Source organism: Carassius carassius, chromosome 24 (genome assembly GCF_963082965.1).
Source record: "Carassius carassius chromosome 24, fCarCar2.1, whole genome shotgun sequence".
NCBI lineage: Eukaryota > Metazoa > Chordata > Actinopteri > Cypriniformes > Cyprinidae > Carassius > Carassius carassius.
The window spans coordinates 22,269,340-22,289,894 of record NC_081778.1 but is presented as its reverse complement, the minus strand read 5'-3'; the positions used below and the strand labels follow the sequence as shown (position 1 = coordinate 22,289,894).

The 20,555-nt window shown below is 38.1% G+C and overlaps 1 protein-coding gene across 1 annotated transcript in view; it reads left to right on the top strand.

Annotated features, from left to right (window-relative positions):
• Window positions 1-3,287: 3,287 nt before the first annotated feature.
• The window catches only part of me1 (malic enzyme 1, NADP(+)-dependent, cytosolic), a 90,372-nt gene continuing 73,104 nt past the window's right edge, over window positions 3,288-20,555 (top strand). Inside the window, exon 1 of the mRNA XM_059508094.1 lies at window positions 3,288-3,445. Coding sequence (XP_059364077.1) covers window positions 3,317-3,445 — 129 coding nt within the window. The 5' untranslated portion in view covers window positions 3,288-3,316. The remainder of the gene's footprint in view (window positions 3,446-20,555) is intronic.

Genomic DNA, 20,555 nt, shown 5'->3' with positions numbered 1-20,555 from the left:
TGAAAGTTTAAAATTTGTATGCATTTTGGCCAGAATTTATAAGAATTATTTTATGGGAAATATTTTTGGCTCTTATAATAAAGTGCATGTGCTGGTTCTCATTTGTAAGTCAATTTGGATAAAAAGTGTCTGCTAAATTAGTAAATATAAATTTCCCTTTATTTACTGAATTACAACTGCATTGTTTGTATCTGTAACTGTTGTACTGTCAACAGTTATATCAACCTGCTCTGTTGGTGTGTAGAGCATAATGAAAAATGGACCGAATGTGCTCCTATCTGAGCCTCATTGTGCTTTTATCTGAGTCTCTATATCACAGTCTTGTCCAATTTATCACTCCATTTATCTGTAACTCTGTGTGACAGTGTTTGAACAGCTAGAGTTTGTCTTTTTGTCATATAATTTACAAAGCCTACGCCTCTCTGAAAAAACATACTTTTACGATATTTTTAGTAGAATAAATATTTGATAAATTTAGCAAGCTAGGATTATATTGTGACATCATCTCAAGGCTGGCACTGTCAGAGTCAGGTTTGTTCCTTGTTCTTGTAAATAATTTCCAATCTATTTCTGACATATTTAATCGTTTCATACATGGAAGAATCAAATTATGCCCTATTCATACTATTTAGACAGATACAGTTCTATTTAATTCTATAATTATAATTCTATAATATTTTCTATATCATTTTTATATATTTTAATAATGTAATAAAGAGCATTTCATATGAATAAATTAAAAATATATCAAATAATATTTGTATTATTGTATATTATGTTTGTCTATGAATGCACAGGGGTTAGCTTTTTAGGGCTAAAATAGGTACTGTAAGTAAGGACATTAATTCAGAATGAAACGGCTGTGTATTTAATGCAGCAGGAAGTGTTAAAATGCAGTGTATTCTAACTACAGTATGTCTCTGTTGTCAGTCCCCCACCCCCCGAATACACTTAACTTCAGTATTTTCCACATTTAGCCTGTGCAAGGCTAAGATAAAGTAATATGCTGGGGCTAGAAGGAATGCACTTGAACAAGGTGCCCTTGAGTCACACTTCATACATTCAGGGAAGTGTCTGAAGGTCACAGAATATCCATTAGCTTCCTAGACAGGTTCCTAGCATTTTAGATGGATTTCCTATCTACATATTTGTTCATATGGGGACAGTAATTGGTATGCCTGAGCAATTTGAACATTTTTGTCCCGGCATGCTGTGTTGGATCAGGGCCCAGTGCTCTGGCTTTTCAAAGTAGTCACAGTGACTAAGCGTCTCTGTAAGAGGACCCTAACCGCTTGTCCAAGTCTGTAAGAATGCACATAACATACTGTACGAACAAGAAATCTTGCACAATTGCACACACACTATACTGTAGGCCAGGGTTCAGCCGGAGCACTCCTCTCAGACGTGCTCATTTGTGAAACATGATCCTTCTTATCATTACGAGACAGTACAGCTAATTCAATGGCCTTGTGAACTGTAAGTTGAGTGAGGTAAGGCTCACAGTGACATAGACGCACACACTATCTAAAAGTCTATAATGAGAAGCTTTGTCAATTCAAAAATCTGATGAAGAGACGAATCAAGGCACACATGCAATAAAGTTTTGTGTACAATATATCTGATGTTGTGACTACCTTTTACCTAGATGTATTGCAGTGCATGTTGTACTCAGCAATTTTGGATAATTCAAAGCCATATTACCTCACCCAGAGCTAATTGGGAACATCTGTTGCAAACTTGTGACCTTGCATTGCTAGTCATCACCTGATATCACACCACCACACACCAGTTTGTTTCTTTAAAAAAAAAATCAAACTGTTTAAATGATATTTTTAGTAGAATTAATATTTGATAGATTTAGCAAGCTAGGATTATGTTGAATGACATCATCTCAAAGCTGGCACTGTCAGAGTCTGGTTTGTTCCTTGTTCTTGTAAATCATTTCCAATCTATTTCTGACATGTTTAATCATTTCATACATGGAAGAATCAAATAATACCCAATTTATCCTATTTAGACAGATAAAGTTCTAGATAATATTCTATAATATTTTCCATAAATATTTGTTTCTTTTTTTATATTTTTATTATCTATTAATGAGCATTTCACATGAATACATTAAAAATAAATAAAATAATATTCACCTAGACGTATAGTGCATGTTGTACTCAGCAATTTTGGATTATTCAAAGCCATATTACCTCATCCAGAGCTATTTGTGAGGTTTTGTTGCAAACTTGTGACCTTGCATTGCTAGTCATCACCTGATATCACACCACCACACACCAGTTTGTTTCTTTTCTTTGTTTTTGCAGTGCACACACACACACACACACACAAAAGAAAAAGTACTGGTCATTTTCTGCCAGGACATTATCCATTAATTTTCTGGACATTTCCATAACTCTAATGGATATCATCTGGGTGATGACATCACTGAATCATCATTGAACTGACTTGACTGGAAAGATGACTCTTTGTTATTGTCTTCTTGTATTATTGACAAACTATTTTACTGATTGACACTGTGTATAGCTGCTTTGACACAATTAGTATTGTATAACGCTCTATACAAATAAAGGTGATTTGACTTGACTCTAAAAGCAATGCAGTGCAAAATTCAAAATACAGATAAAACACCTGTTAAAAAAATACTGAAAATTCCTTCATATTAATACAGTACTGTGCCCTGTTTGTGTGTGTGTGTGAAATATTATTGTTTAAGATTAAATTGAAATACATCACAAGTAATTGTAGCGTATATTTCTTAGGATTAGACTTTATAGTCAATTTCAAAAGATTTAAAAAATATTAAAAACAGAAAACTGCTCATTTAAACGTCATGAGGGTACTTTCAAGTAAATACATATTTACTTTTATTGTACTTTCAATTTGATACAAAATAATATATCTAAAGTGTCAAACAACATTCACAATAAAGATATTCTAATTTAATAAATTATTGAATCAAATATTTAAAGCCAACATATAAAACCACTGCTACAGAAAAAAAAAGTTTTTATATCGACTAAATCAAACTCAAAATCAGCTTTTGTGACAACGAGCCCCGTCTCTTTTTTGCCCGTTCCAACCATGGTAAAGTTACTTTGAAACCATGCCTTAAAATATTATGTAAAACCTTTATATTCTGCTTCAGATAAGATTTGCAAGACTATTATCGACTTTTACAGCTAATAGTTTGGCGATAACAGCACACACGCAACCACTGTTGACAGTCACGCTGCGTAACGTCTTCCTGTCTGATCACGCGGCGCGCGCACTTGTTGAGTTCAGCGCTATTTAAAGGGGAAGCAACATGGCACACGCTTTAGTCAAACAGGAGTCTGTCGAGTGGGAGATGCAGAAGTCAGCAGACCAAAGCAAGACCTTTGTTTACACGAAGAAGAGGGGGTATGATGTTACACGCAACCCCCACTTGAATAAGGTAAAAGGACAATTTTTTAGTAACTTCACCACGCTTTTTTTTTTTTTTTTTTTCAAAACATAACATTTTGTGTTGACTGTTTGCTAATACGACAGCAAGGCAGTGGATATCAGTTTCGAGAGGAACTATATTTAGACTTAAAGGGCCACACACTTTCTTTGCTATCTTAGTCAAAAGCAAGTCCGTTTGTTGTTTAACAGGTTCTCTTGAATTGACGTTGGTCATGACGTGCTACTTTCAGGTTCAGCCCACGGAGTTTTCTTTTAACATATATAGTCTATATTTACCAGTTTTAATCTCCACATATTTTGTTATTATCCCCCAGATTGCGCTATACTTCAAAATAAAGTATAATACAAGACCTATAATCCTTATTTATAATCTTTTGATGAGATCAACAGCAGCCTCTGTCCAAGGTGCTGACAAGTCGTTGCTATGGCATCACCTCAAGAACTTAAACCTGGTGGGACAGTGATACTTCAGAGTCCAAATATTAGCTTTTTTTATTTTATTTTTTGCTCATGTGTATCATATATGCACTGAAACTAAAAATGTTTGTTTATATTAGGGTTAGAATGCCATTTTCTAATGCAAGTCTTTACATTTTATTTAAAATATCCTCTCTTTGGAACATGCATTGCTCTCAAGTGTTCCAATGATAAAATCTAATTTGTTAGTAAAATAAAATTGCAAGTCCTGCTTGTTCAGTGCTAATTTATAGTGTTATAGGACAACCATTGTCTCTTATAACTCTAAAATTTATATTTTCTGGTAACTAAAAGAAATGCTTAAGGGAAAATCTGTTGAGACTTACTGGTTCTTGCACTTTTTTTATTCTGACCTTGAATGAAAGCATTACTGAGCTTAGCCCGTTGACTTGTGTATTTATTGTGTATTTAACATTGATATTGTTTAGCTTCTGCTCTCTATTCAGTGTGATGAAGTCCAAATCTCCCTTACAACAATGAACAGCTTGGCATGAATCACATTTTTTTTTTTATACCAAACCACTAGTTGTGTGAGAAAACAGTTGGGGTAGACCATTGTTTGACTTTTGGGTCTTTTTTTCCCATTTCACATTTGACCCAAGAACAATAAATTGTCAGTTTGTCACCTTTGAAATGAAATCATAGTTCTTGTAAATAATGCACACAATCATAAAATTGGCAGGTTAACATATTAATTAATTCTATACTGTTTCCAATGCTAGATTTACATTTGTTTTAATTAGTGTTTCCTTCACTTTTATGACATTCAGAGAAGATTTTCCATAAAACACTTTGTATTCACTACACACTATCCGACAGCACCAGATCACTACTATAATTTGAAGTTGCAAACACACCTTTGAATATTATGAAATATGCAAGTATGCTTCTTTTTTCACTTTTAGTGGCAATCCCTAGTTAACTTTTGAGATAGCACAGTTTACATTTAAAATACTATCATTGTCTTTACTCTTTATCTTATTAACAGTTATATTTAGAGTTTATCTATCACCCTCATTTTTTTTTTTGACCCTCATTTGTGACTCACTGTCCCTGATCTTTGATCAATTTCTCTTTGGACTTTTCCATTCATTTGCTGCGTGTGCCTGCGTTCTGTGTAACCCCTCTCTCCCGGGTCCTCACCGCCACACCTCGCACTCCTCGAACCCGGGTCTCCGTGGAGGGAGGCGGACGCATTAACAAGGAGGCTAAATGACTGCAGCCATTAAGCGTCCGTCGCTAGTGCGCTTCTTGAGATCGGGGAGTGAGGTTAACCTGCACAGCACCCACTTGCTTTTACATCTGCACTTTTGTTTTCATTAAGATGGACCATTTGCATCAGTTTCCCATGCTAAAATTAAGGACTAGAGTCTGATCAAAGTCACATCTCTTGGCACTTTGCCACAGGTCAGGTACTGATGACAACACAGCACACTGCCTGTCGTTAAGGTTAATGACTGCACAAGAGATCTCACAGAATGAGGTCATATTTTCAATCCAGGTGCACACTACCTAAGGTTCTGAAAGGTGTCATTATGTATGAATCCATAGAGTTGGTTGAGGTATGAAGATCACGGTTTGTGTGTTGTCTTTTTTTAGTCCACACTCCAGTCATTTCAGCTTTGTTAACCCTGGCAAAAAAAAAACATTTTCATAGGTCTAAAAATCATGCAAAGTCACCCTTTAATCAAAACTGGCTATTAAAGTAAAACATTTTCAGTGACCCACTCATTATAGAGGTCATGATGGTGTTTTTAAGAATATAAAGTAGGCTGGAAGGCTGGAATATACAGAAGGTTTTTCTGTAACTGCAAGATGTTAAATATTTATATTTGACCTCGGGTCTTGAATTCAAATGCTTCTCACTGCAAAATAAGGTTTGACATGCGGCTCAGGAATGTTGTGGGCATCGTTGATTTCAGTGTATTTTCAGCTGATATGCTATTTTGTTTATCCTGCTATATTAACTTGGAACAAATTTTTTTCACTTCTTTTTTTTGTATTTAGAGGTGACTCTTTATTATACCTTCCATGGTCCTCTTTCCTGTAATCAAACAAAATCTCAGATTAATGGCTCTCTTTAATGTGGCTCCTGTGTCTGTGGTGCTGGAAGTTGCCAGACTGGTGCCACAACTTAAAGCTCATGTGGTGCTTCGGGGTGTGAGAGCACTTCTAACGCTTTCATGTTTTTATGACGTGGCTTTAAAGTTCCACCCACATCCTTGACTCGAATGAGCTAAATTCAGTGTTATAGTCTTGTTTAATAGACAGAGACGTGATTTAATGAGGTTAATTAAAAGAGAGGCTCGGGTTTTGCTATTTCTTTGTATGTTTGAGAATCAGCCTTTGTTGAAGGCATCAGGAAAATTGTGTGAAATCTCTGTCTTTATAAGGAAACAGAATTACATAAACAAGAGAATGAATCTCCAGAACAAAAGACTGTGTGATTGATATCATAATTAGCACAGCAATTAGCAAGTCATTACGTCAGACTCCGGGTGTGTCATTCAGAGATAAATTGAGAATGGATGCAGAATGAAGAATTACAATAAGTTGAATTTAAATTAAGGTAATAACACAATTTATTTTTAGAAAAGTTAAGATAATCTTTGAATCTAGCCTTGATTAGATAGATTTTTATATATTTTTTTTATATTTATATAAAACTAACCTGAATAATAAATCATTGAGGTTTGTTACTACCAGACCAGCTCCATTGTTTACCATGCAGTACTTTGGTCAAGCGCTTGCGTCTTTGTTTACAAACTTATATTTTCTGGACTGTGTTGTGATAGTTGAACATTGATAAGCTTGAGGTTTGTTTAATAAATGACAAATCAGTCATTCATCTGATAAGTCTTATTTCATGCTTAGGTAGTGCTACTCGCTTGTAAATACAGTCCCACATCGAGTAAAACATTTGCTCTTTCATGCAGCTTTCAGAATAACCGACCTCCAGAACTCATGAACCAAAACAAGGAAATTAAGAGAGAAGGTAGGAAATGACCCCTGAGAGGAGCTGTTTGAGGCTGTACACTTGGTACACTGTGGTTCTCCAGTGGTGCATTGTTGCTGTCCCGAGGGCCCGGCTATCACAGGGCTTGAGTGTTCTCCCGTTTTTCTCACTATCAGCTGCAGAGAAGCAGAGGCCAACATGCTAATTGATGCTGTAGGACTGAAAACATAGAGGTCTCACGTCCGCAAGCTGGAGTTTACCCTCAGTGCCCCTCCCTGGTATCACCTCTGACCTCCTCCCTTCTCAACAGCCCTTTCCTGTGTCTGCCCGAAGTGCAGACAGGATATTATCCATGTGTATGCGGGGAGCTTTGTGCAGTAAGAGATGAGAGTGAGGAGAAAGAGGTCTCTGTAGAGCGAAGGAGAGAAAGAGTGAGCTGCCCTGCTCTCCACAGACCTCCTCTGTGTTTCTGCTTTATCTCTCATTAATGACTGCCTGTGTGAATCGAGGCCAACAGCACTGGCCTCTGGCTCCTGGCCATGCCAAAGACCAAAAACGCAAACAACGCAGCACTAAACTCTCCTAGCATCTAAGACGAAATCCTGTTTCGCATGGGGAAATGTGCTTTTAGGAGCACAGGTGACTAACAGATGCCCATTCAACTTGCTGTGGAAAACAAGAGCTCAGTTGGAAATGTGGCACCTTTTGGGCTGAGCAGTGGAGACTTTAAGGCCCCCTTGTGGTTGTTATGTGTGACGATTGGCAAAAAGCTATTGTTAGAGACAATGGCTTTGTTCATATACTGCAGGAAAATGTGGCCCAAATCAGAATTTTTTATTTTTTACTCCTATGTGACTCAGATCGTTTGTTTCATGACAGAGTGAACAGCATAAACCACATAGAATGAGATCTTTTTGATTCTGATTTGGGAAACTTGTTTCTTACAGCTGTTTTCCCAGCAATCGTGCCTGTCCTGTTCTGTCACAAACGTGTTGTGCTTAATATCAAAGGGTTTGAGGTTTTCCATAAGACATGCAGTTTTGCATTTAAATGAAAGTAAATATGGGTGAGGTAAATAAAATAAGCAAAAAGTCAAAGTCTGTCAGTGTCAAATGTAACCAAGCACAGAGATTTGCATTTCTCCTCTGTCATAAAGAAAAGCTGGCCTTTACGTCCTATTGCTAGTGCAGCCTAGTTTAAACGGAATGCTCTTTTTCCCTTTAAGTTTGAAAGGCTTGAGTTTTTTTAATGATTCATAATAGCATCTGTTTATCATTACGTGTATATCTCATATTTGGTTGCATAATTTGTCATAATTTCATTGCATAAATCATTTCAGATTCATAAAATGTAAGTTTACTAAGACCTTGGCATTAGGATAACATGAATAATTAGAATTATTGAAAATATTTGATAACAGTATGTATAGAAATTCAAAAAAAGTTTTTTACTGTACCAGAAAAAAACACTGCCAGCCAATTTACAACAGCAACATAAGTTTAATGTAGTAATATTTTTTAATAATGTGTTATGTGGAATACCGTCTTCTCAATCCTTCATAGTTTCATTGCATTCAATTTATTAGCATGGAAAGAATGTTCCTCAATTTAACTACGTTCCTCATATAAAAAAAAAAAAAAAATATATATATATATATATATATATATATAAATTCTATTTGAGTGTTGTCATACACCATTATATTTCATCTCTGCCCTTGCCAGATTAAAAAAAGGAAAAAATGCAGGTGTTTTGCTCACAAAAATTAAATGAATGTAAGAACTTTCACCCGGATTCTAATGTTTTTATCTTCAGTTGCAGAAGGGTGCATTAAGTAAATCTCAATGGAAGATCTCAATCTCAATGGGGATTTTAAAATCTCCCATGCCAGAAACTAATGAGTTTGTTTCACATCAAGACTAACAGATGTGCAGCTGGTATCTCAGGCATTTTAATTAGTTTCACTTCTAAAAGCTGTAGAAATGTTCTCTGGGAGTCGAGGCTGCAAAATAATGTCAGCATCTGTCATGTTGTTATATTAATGCTATGAGATGACAGAACTGATGCATGTGCAAATGCATGTGGTGTGGGCGCTGATATAGTTGTATTTATTTTTATAGTTCTGGTTCTGTGTGGGTAACATTAGGATTCAACTGAGATGCTTATGATTGTGTGTGTGATGTTGGTATGCTAATGATGGAACAGACCTCGTTTTGTTGGGATGGGAGTGCATGTAAGCTGTCAGGGAAGGTCAGGTGCTGCTGTTGGTCACCACTTTCTATGGGCTCCAACAGTGTGTGTGTATTGCAGCCCAGGTTTGTCAAGGTGCATATGGGAGATACTGACCACCCACAGGGCAGCAGTATAGCATCACAGCGCCAGATATGATTGAAGTGCTTAAAGGAAAGTGGAAAGTGCTCTACTGTTCATAGAGAGATTAAGTGCCAGTCACCCATATCCAGCTCTACACAGACACATGCATGGATGCATGCACAAATCGCTCAAACTGCCTTCTGATCACAATCTCCCTGTTTATTTGGCTTTCACATTTTTCTCTTTGACAAACTGATAGGACTCTGTACAGTATTTCAGCAGAACACTGAGATATTATGAATGTCATTTAGCTTAGAAATGGTTATTCCACTCTGTTTTCCATTTCCCACTTCCTGAGTCATGCTGTATAATATATATTAGTAAAGTAGATGTGCAACAAACATTACAAAATGTTGTTATAAAACCAGCATCATGTATTCTTTGATGTATTCTAGTACAAGAATGGCAGTTGTCAAATCTCATTCATTCATTTCATTTTGACAAGGTTTTTTCTTTGGTTGTCATTTGGCTTTGTTTCTTTCTCTCATTAATAAAATAATAAAGCTAAATACATGATGCCAGAGTTAAGGCGATAAATTAATGTACAACTCTAATCTGATACATGCTGTATGCTCTGGAAAGTCTTGACAGTTGAAGGTTAATCGACATATCAGGGGTTTATAGCAGTATATTAAAATATGATGAGAAATGGGAATGATCAAAGATGTAAAACAAAGTCATGCTGTTTTTTTTCTTGTTTAGGTTTTCTTGTCTTTTATTTTGATTTTTAACCATGTGTCATGTTCTTGTTGTGTGTTTTCCTACCCTGTCATGTGATGCTGCTAATAGGTGCATTCAATTTAACGCAGCGCTGCACAGATCGATTCAATTTTGACTTGAAGCAGTGCATGCCGTTTAGAAATTTTGTCTGCCTTGAGATGGCGCCGACGCCACGTGACTTGTTATGTGTGGCATCAAAGTAACGCGAGAGCATTTCGAAAGCAGCTGGCTGACTCAGCCGCCACAGTTTCCTCTTATAGATTCACTTCAATGCTGCGATGACTGCAATGATGTCATTGCTATGGGAAGACCATATACCATCACGCCAATTCATTGGACAATAGCGTTTAGCATAGGTCACGTATGCTCATATATGCATGCTGCATGCTATTTCATCAGATTTTAATTCCTTCAGGAAGCGAATCATCTGTTGCCCGTCGGAAAGAGATTCTTGTGTTCTAAGCCATCTTTTATATAGAGCAGTTTACTCCTCTAAGGCGAACAAAATGAGTTTTCCGGTATGTATGGATGCATGTTACACAGCCTCACGAGGAAACAGGTAGCCTCTATTGTTGTATCTGTGATGTCTGTTTTTTTTTAAGTAAGTTGTGTTCTGGGTTTGCTCTCTTTCTGATGAAGGAGATCTGTTCGTTCAACCCTTGCTGTTCCAGTTCTGCCGTTGCCGAGGTGCTGCACAAGCTTGATGCTTGGGATGACGGCGATGAGCCCAAGAGTACAGAGAGTTAGAGTACGAAGTTAGAAGTTAGAGTTAGAGTACGTTGCTCTACTACCCTCCCTGGATCAAGTGTTGTTCGAAAACGTTAGTTCATGCACTTTGGTTTTTGGTGCTTCGAGCTACCAAGCATTAGTTTGCCCTACTAATTACTATTTCTTTCAGCTCCGCTTCTGCATTTAGCTGAAACAAATAAGTGGAAGACCTCACGTGTTTCACAGTATTTCTTATAGCAAGCTATAAAAGTGAGCAGGTGGTTTTCCCCTCTCTCTCTTAAGTTACTTGCTGTGCTTTACTAATGCAGACAGATTCATTTGATTGGGTGCTTAAGCTTCCAACACTTGTTTGTGTATTGTTTTTAGACGCAGACTCTGAGGAGACCTGCAGCAGATGTTTGTTTTGCACAATGATTTTGGCGGTTCGAGCTATCAAGCATTAGTTTGCCCGACTAATTACTATTTCTTTCAGTTCCGCTGCTGCATTGAGCTGAAACATATAAGTGGAAGAGCTCACGTGTTTCAGAGTATTTTTCATAGCAAGCTATAACAGTAAGCTGACGGTTTTTCCCCTCTGTCTCTACATTACCTCCTGCGCTGTACTAATGCAGACACTTTCATTTGATTTGGCACTTATGCTTCCAACACTTGTTTGTGTACTGTTTTTAGATGCAGACTCTGAGGAGTCCTGCAGCAGATGTTTGTTGTGCATTATGATTTGTCGCTTCGTGCTACCAAGCATTAGTTGCTCTACTACTTCCCTCAGCTCCGCCGCTGCATCGAGCTGAAACAAATGGAAGAGCTCATGTGTTTCAGACTATTATTATAGCAAGTTATAACAGTGAGCTGACGGTTTTTCCCCCTCTCTTTCTAACATTACCTTCTGTGCTGCACTGATGCAAACATGTTCATTTGATTTGGCGCTTATGTTTCCAACTCTTGTTGGTGTACTGTTTTTTGACACAGACTCTAAGGAGTCCTGCAGCGGATATTTTGTCATGCACCATGGTCTTGGCACTACTGATGCTACTGAGCGTTGGTCTGCCGGAGTAATATAATGTTTCTTTCAGGTCTGCTGCTGTGTTGAGATAGAACATTAAGTGGCAAGCTGTTTTCATGTTACTGCTAAAATGGCTCAGATTATAGAGTTGACCAGACGGGTTTTCCTATGTCTCTCTCTCTCTCTACTTTTGCGCTGCACTTATGCAGACACATGCATTTGAATTGGTGCTTACGCTTCCAGCTCTTATTCGTGTACTGCTTTTAGGTGCAGACTCTAGGAGTCCTGCAGCGGATGTTTGTCATGCATTAAGGTCTTGGTGCTTTATGCAACCAAGCGTACGAAGTCTTCCCGGCTGTTAATTTTTCTTTCAGCTCCGATGCTGCTTGAGCTCACATAGAGTAAATGCAAGCTATTTTACACCTAATGCCCTAGTGACTTGGGCTTCAGAGTGAGCAGAGTTTCTCTACTCCTGCACTGCATTAATTAAGGCTCGTACATTGATTTGGCGCTTACACTTCCAACTCTTGTTTATGTGACTGTTTTTAAGCCAAACTCCACAGCTGACATTTGATGTGCACTATGGTTTTTGGCTCTCCATGCTACCAAACACTAGTCTGCTCAGCTAATAATTATTATTCTTTCAGCTCCACTGCAGTTTTGAGCTGGGACAAATAGTGGACTGTGTGCTATGAGCTTGGTCTGTGGAGTTTTGCAAAACACATTTGTCATGCAACAAGGTTATTGGCACTTCAGGCTACAGGCTATTTGCACAACTAATCATTATTCTTCTCATCCCAACTGAAATGCACTGAGCTGAGCTACTGTGTAAATGAGTTCACATGAAAGAATATCTCTCATGGCAAGCTATTAATGCTCTTTTGCATTTTTGCTACCAACACTCGCTCCACATGACTGGCTGCATTATGTGACTGCAGCATACATTATTGTGCTCTAGAGAGGTTTGGTGCTTCATGCTATCCATTCCACATTTGTATGAATGTGGGCAACCTACAAGTGTGTTTGCCTCTCTATCAGCTGTTCCACCGCTGTTGTGTATAGGACTGATTTTGGAGATCGAGAGCATAGCCCTAAAGTTATTGGTGCAGGGTCTATGTTGACATCCAAGTCCCCACTCTGTGGTTGGTGCTGGCATTAGTGGTGGGTGGGATGACCAAAAATTAATAACACAGTATTTTTCAAAATTACTTGGATTTAATGGATCTGAATTGAAAAATCACAATATAATAATCAAACTTTTATAAACAGTTACATAACAAAACATAAAATATTTTTTACAATAAATATAAATAATAATTATTCTTCAAGTTTTATGTTCCATCAAATAAAATAGTTTTTTAAAAATTGTGCAAAATTTTGGAGATTTTTGCAGAACAAATGTTACATATTGCAACTTTGGTGTCCTCTCGTATAGGGCTGTCACTTTTGTGAAAAAAAAATCGATTTTTGAGACATAGGCAAAGTGTTCATTGAATCGTTAGTAAATTGCCTATATTTGGCGTTGATCCATTTTTCAACGCCAAATATAGGCAAATCCACCGACAACTAAACAGGCATTAGGGCGAACGTAAAGAGGGCGCTTGAGACGCGCACAAGTCAGCAATGTGGACTGCCATAACATCAATGAAAAACATTACTGAAGGCTACATTGATATTATGCACTAATAGGCATTGTGTGTGTGTGTGTGTGTGTGTGTGTGTGTGTGTGTGTGTGTGTGTGTGTGTGTGTGTGTCAGAACCTGCAGTTGCTGTGTGACGCGCGTTCGCTGCGAGCGTATAGTGACGAGCTGGACGCGCTCCGAGAGAAGGCCGTTAAAATCGATTCCCTGTTTTCGTTTCCGAAACTTGTGTTGGTTGGTCCAATCGATTGTGCAGCTTTTGTGACAAGCTTTTTTTGATTGTGACAGCCATTTGACATGCTTAATCTTTGACAGACGCGTGATAACAGCTCGACCGTGAGTGAAACCTAAGCGCTTGCTCACGGATGGGAGGGGCGGGTGACCTTCATTTTCGGTTTACGTTTTCGGCTGTTTTTTTTATTTCGACCCGAAACCGCTAATGCCATTTCGGACGAAAATTTTCGAAAAAAATTTTTTCAAAGCATCTGAAAGTTATTCAATCTAGCACTGAAGTCGCGCTCATGTGTGTGAGGCACGGGAGCTGATGGCAGCAGGCGGTGGATATGTGTGGCTGTCAGTGGGTATTGTAGACAAGTTCTTCTGTGTCATCACGTTCTACTAGCTCACAACTTCATTTTCAGAACTTTCACCCTTAGTAACACATACAGCTGTGTCCTCGCAACAGTGCAACTGTGAAAAGAGATCCCTCTTAAACACATTCCAAACATTATTTAAACTATACTGGTATTGTGGTATTTATTTTTGGATTTGCATCACCTAACCTTGTGCTTGGAGTAAGCAATTTCAAGATGCTGACGCAGAAGTTTATCCTATCTCTATCTGAGATATAAGGATGTATACTTCTGCGTCGAGATCATCAAAAGACACAGGAAGTTCCTTAGGTTTGCTTTTGGAATAAAGCTTACAATACTGTATTCTTTCATTGAGCTGGTCTCGAACACAAGGTAAATGGATGCGTCTCTGCCCCTGTTGTGGCTGGGTAGTCCAAGAATTGCCCATTACCAGTCTTTATGCCTTCCCGTTGACCCATTTGCTCCCAAACTATTCTGTTCAGAGTAAGGTTGGTCAGAGTGAATGTCTGTTGTTGATGGTGCCATTTTGGCCCACTCGTACGTGGTTCTCATAATTGGTCAGTCTGTTAGCCAACCCCCTTGGGAGGTTCCCCTCAGACACGACCTTCTGACTCAGGCTCAGAACATCAGGATTATTGGAACTAATAAGTGTGACCCCTGAGTGGAGTTGTAATGTGTTCTGGTCTCTTGGCAGAGATTATGACACTATTCTTAATTCTAGGGCTCCCTCCAAGAGATGCTGTATGCCCTTAAAGGGATAGTTCACCCAAATAGCAAAATCATGTCATTAATAACTTACCCTCATGTTGTTCCAAACCTATAAGACCTCCGTTTATCTTTGGAACACAGTTTAAGATATTTTAGATTTAGTCAGAGAGCTCTCAGTCCCTCCATTGAAGCTGTGTGAACGATACTGTCCATGTCCAGAAAGGTAATAAAAACATCATCAAAGTAGTCCATGTGACATCAGAGGGTCAGTTAGAATTTTTTGAAGCATCGAAAATACATTTTGGTCCAAAAATAGCAAAAACTATGACTTTATTCAGCATTGTCTTCTCTTCCGTGTCTGTTGTGAGAGAGAGAGTTCAAAACAAAGCAGTTTGTGATATCTGGTTCGCTAACGAATCATTCGATGTAACCAGATCTTTTTGAACCAGTTCACCAAATCGAACTGAATCGTTTTGAACGGTTCGCGTCTCCAATTTGGCATTAATCCACAAATGACTTAAGCTGCCATATCTGCTGATCATTACCCATAGAGGTGTTTTAGCGGGATTTCACCCTCTGGTTTCTTGCTTCATGAGATGGCTTAGGCCTTTACGCCATTCCATTTATTTTTGGGTTGGAAGGCCTGGCAGGCCATCCATTTGAACTGTTTACTTTTGTCAGATAACTTTAAAACCTTAAGCAGTTGTTGGTAATCCTAACCTCTCTTAGAGGACTGAGGATCTGCAGGCTCTGTCAGCTCCTCTTGTATGGACTTTGCCCCAAGGCTGGTTAAGTCTTACTGCTTCCTAGGCATAGTTAATCCTAAGGCTGCTTCAACTCAAATTTCACATTTAGCAAAAGGTTAGAGGCGTTCTCCCTCACTCTGTGGTGTCAGATAGTGACTATATCTCTAGCTGATGAGGCACGTGATGTTTCTTCGCCTCAAGAGGTGCATGCTCATTCTACAAGAGCAATGGGTTCTTCTCAAAACGTTTGGACTCACCTTCTCATTCAAAGAGTTTTCTTTATTTTCATGACTATGAAAATTGTAGATTCACACTGAAGGCATCAAAACTATAAATTAACACATGTGGAATTATATATGGAATTATACATAACAAAAAAGTGTGAAACAACTGAAAATATGTCATATTCTAGGTTCTTCAAAGTAGCCACCTTTTGCTTTGCTTACTGCTTTGCTCACTCTTGGCATTCTCTTGATGAGCTTCAAGAGGTAGTCACCTGAAATGGTTTTCCAACAGTCTTGAAGGAGTTCCCCGAGAGATGCTTAGCACTTGTTGGCCCTTTTGCCTTCTGTCTGCGGTCCAGCTCACCCCTAAACCATCTCGACTGGGTTCAGGTCCGGTGACTGTGGAGGCCAGGTCATCTGGCGCAGCACCCCATCACTCTCCTTCTTGGTCGAATAGCCCTTGATGCCTTCAGTGTGGCTCTACAATTTTCATAGTCATGAAAATAAAGAAAACTCTTTGAATGAGAAGGTATGTGCAAACTTTTGGTCTGTACTGTATGTAACCTTGGTTCCCTGAATAGGGAACAAGATACTGCAATGTTGGCTGTTCCATATTTTCAATAGCGCTTCCATCGTCATGTGTAAAATCTGATGAAATAGCGTGCAGCACGCATATATGGACATAATAGGGTAAGCCCTATTGACCAATGATTTGGCGTGATGGTATAAAGGTTCATTCGTCACACCGGAGGTATTAACATAGTAATTCTGTCATCGCAACATCTTGTTCCCTATTCTTGGAACCAAGGTTACATATGTAACCGAGATGTTTCTCCAGAGCGACTGCAGGTGGGCTGATGATGACACAGCTGTTTCACGATTGGCCAGATTCACTGCATGATGAAAATAATGTTGTAATAAAAAAAATAATAATAATAAATGTTTCGGGTTTATTCTAACCTTTTCAATTCAACTTTTGTAGTGAAACCAATATCTTGTGAACTTAAATTGTCTCAGTGTAGATTTTGGTGAGCTTAATAGGTATGTTTACTCTAATCATAGGACATTACACAAACAGGGTAGCACATAGTAACATAGAAGAAAGAAGCAGTTTACAGAGATACGGAGGAGTCAAACCCTGCAAAGATAGGGGTGTGCGCAGTAGAATTTTGTATTTTATTTTGGCGATATGCCACTGGAAGCCAGTAGAGATCAAACAGAATATGGGCGATGAGTGAATATTTTAGGCAGTGTTTTGAATGTATTACAGTCTGGCAATGGATCTGGCAGGTAAACCAATGAAAAGGTCATTACAGTAATCAAGATGCAATGAAACAAAAGTATGGATGACTGTTTCCGCATCTTTAACACTGAGGAAGGGCAAATATGGATGATACGATGTGAATGAGAAAAAAATGAAGATTTGGTGATAGAGTTGATATTAGCCTCAAAAGTAAAAGATGAATCTAAAATAAAACCTAGATTTTTCACTGTACTGGATGGTTTAATAAGAGTCTTAGCAATCTCACAGGTAAAGTTGGTAGGAATTTTGCTAGTAAATGATGGTCTCAGTTTTAATGAAGTTCCTAAATGAAAGTTTGGGAGGAGTGAGCCCATCTACTCTTTCAATCAACAGCCAAAGTATATAAGCAGCTGCTTACCTCTCTCCAGCCTCCTCTCATAGCTGTTCCATCCCTCCAACTCCCCAATCTCCAACTTCATCTTAGGTGCCTTGCACTTTGAGTTGAAGTTCGAGTTCGAGTTCGAGTTGAAGCTGCTTCATCAAGCCCCTCATCAGTGGACAGCAAGCCAAATAAATTAAACGTAATTTCCTGAAGTTTATATGGGCAAACAAACTTGTTAATCCACCTGGAGTTTAACCATTATTTTATTTCATTTACACAAGCAGATATTTTATCAATTTGAATGGATAGAGTAGGCCTACAGGTAATGAATCTGTGGATGTCATCAGCATAGAAATGATAAACCATGCTGATGTAAAAGCTGACCCAGAGGTAGAATGTAAATTATGAATAATGATGGAGAACTTTGAAGTGTGCAAAAGCCAGACTAAAAAGGATCAAAGAGATTATTTACAACTAGGAAAGACTGAAGCTGGGAGGCAACAGGACGTTCCGATAATTTGAAAGGTAAGAAAGTCAATGAAAGGTAAATTTGAAATAGTATAGGCAATAACTGGATATAACTGAGGGGTTGAGGTTGGGTTCATTGAGGATAAAGGGTAGCTGCAGCAGTTTTAAGTGGCAGAGGGAATGAAGCAGAGACAAGAGATGTATATGATGTTAAAAATAGGTGCAGAGATGACAGAATGGAAGAGTTTCAAAAGAGGAGTAGGAGCAGGGTCAAGTCAGCAGAATGGAGAATTAGATTTTAAGATTAAATCAGAAACAGAGGATTGATTAATCAGAGAGAAGCAAGACAAAGAATGGCCAGAGAGATTAGATTTAAAATTAAACTTTGTAACTTCATCAGAAATAGTGTCACAGGAAAATACTGAGGATATCAACACCTGATGTACAGATTAATTCAAGGATATGACCATGCATATGAATAGAAAATGCACATACTGAGTCAAATTAAAAAATCAAAAACTGACAATAATGGATTGAGTCACCAAGTACATATACAAAGTAATTTGAGAGGAACAGATGAGAGTAATCAAATTTTTTAGGGCCTCATGGGATTTCAAATCTGCTCTGATTTTGTGCTTGCTTGCATTTGACTTCCCATAAGGAACAGGGAGAGTAGCCACAGACTTTGCTCACAGAAAAAGACAAGGATTTTTTTGACTCTTAAGTCTGCATCCTTTTGTTTTCTTAAACGGGTCATTTAATGCGATTTCAATTTTTCCTTTCTCTTTGGAGTGTTACAAGCTCTTGCTGCATAAAGAAGATATGTAAAGTTGCAAAGACTAAAGTCTCAATGAGGAAATACATCAACTTTTCACTGTGGATTGCCGGATTGGCTTTCGAGTCCAGCCCGGGGTAGTCACATGTGGTTGCCACAATCCCCGGCCGCTCCTTCGTAGAATCTCAAGTTCTCAAGCCAGCCCACCTCTGCTCACTCAAGCCATGCTCCGATCACTCTAGGCTGCGGCTCACTCTAGACCTCTGACAAAATCATGTTTATATCACGTTTATAATGGGTTTTATGTTTGTCTTGTCGCTCCGGCCGGACAGGACATCACAATATGTTAAGGGGTGTAACATTTTCGTCACACTCTTGAGGTATTCACAATGCACGGGATAGCTGGCCAATCAGAGCACACCTCACTTTTCAGACCAATGAGCAGAGGTGGAAAGAGTACAAAAATATTCTACTCAAGCAAAAGTACCATTACATTAATGAAATTTTACTTAAGTACAAGTAAAAGTACCAGTCTAAAAATCAACTCAAAAGTAAAAAGTAGCTCATTTAAAATTTACTTAAGAGTAAAAATTACTTAGTTACATTTTAACAGTGGGAGGGAGTCAAAAATGGGACAGGCCATGGGTGCAAACTCAGTTCCTGGAGGGCCACAGTCCTGCACAGTTTAGATATAACCCTAATTAAACACACCTGATCCAGCTAATCTAATCATTTAGGTTTATTTGAAAACTACATGATATGTGTGCTGGAGCAGGGTTAGAACTAAACTCTGCAGGGCTACGGCCCTCCAGGAACTGAGTTTGACACCCCTGGGATAGGTCTATTAATCTCAAACTAGTTGTTTTTAATTAAAGGAATCAGTTATTTAGAATAATAAAACATTTGGGCTGTTACCAGGCAAATCAGTATCAACAAACTCATCTTTTAATGCAGAGGAAATGCAGAAGATTCATTGGAAGTGGCATTTAGATGTATTACACTGTTTAGTGCAGGACAAGAATGCATTTAACCTGCAGTTACAAATGCATGAATAATGTTTTGATATACAAGACATAAAATGTTGAATACTCATTTGAAATGATAAGAAATTAATTATTTAAAAAAAATCAAAAGATACTTTAAATGTGAAATTAAAATGGCCAGTATGTGTCAGCAAGTCACTGTTAATAAGTGAGTCATTGCGATTGAACCGAATCATTTAAACGGTTGATTCATTCAGGAACGAAACACTGTCACGTTGCTCAGAGACGCAAAACTGTGCTTTGGTGGCTGTGTTTGGAATTATTTTCTGTTGTAGAAATAGAGCTAAAAAAGGCAATATGGTGTCTAAAACGCAAGTCTCTTAATTAACTTGTTTACTGAACTGTTATATATATGTATGTATATATTCATGATGATTTTTGGTGGAAAAGACGGCATTCTTTGTGTGATTTTGATTTAATATATGAAATTATATAAATATGTGAATTTTCTGCCCCTATATCTTCAATTTTGTGATCATTCTAAATGCACTTTAGGAGACTGAAACACACAGTGAAAGAACGCACTATAAATGCGCGCGCACATCATTAAAACAAAAAATATGATATTATCGCAGACGATATATATAGCACACTCCTCACCACTGTCTTTTTGGCTAATTTGTGCAAAACCTCTTGCTAAAATGTCAAAGCTTCATTTTAACCACCAATGCAACGATGCAATTATTTAGCTTACCTCTACATTCTTGTGAAGGATTTTATAAGCTGCTAGTTTGGTCTCCCTAGGCAAGTACAGCTTACACTGCATAATAGAGCATACATATGGCCAGGGGTTCACTTCATTCCCTTCGAGTTCAACTTCAGAATATGACGGGGTTTCGTTTTCAGTGGAGTCTGCACCACTAACGCCTGTTTTGTCCGTCTGCATCTGTCTTGTGATTTTAGCACCAGTTTGCCCTCCTGCCCATTATTTACTGACGTAGTTTCCAGGGAGCGATTTATTTTTATTTTTTTTACTCAGTAATTAATGTGTTTTAAAATTTAGCGAAGTACAATACTTTAAA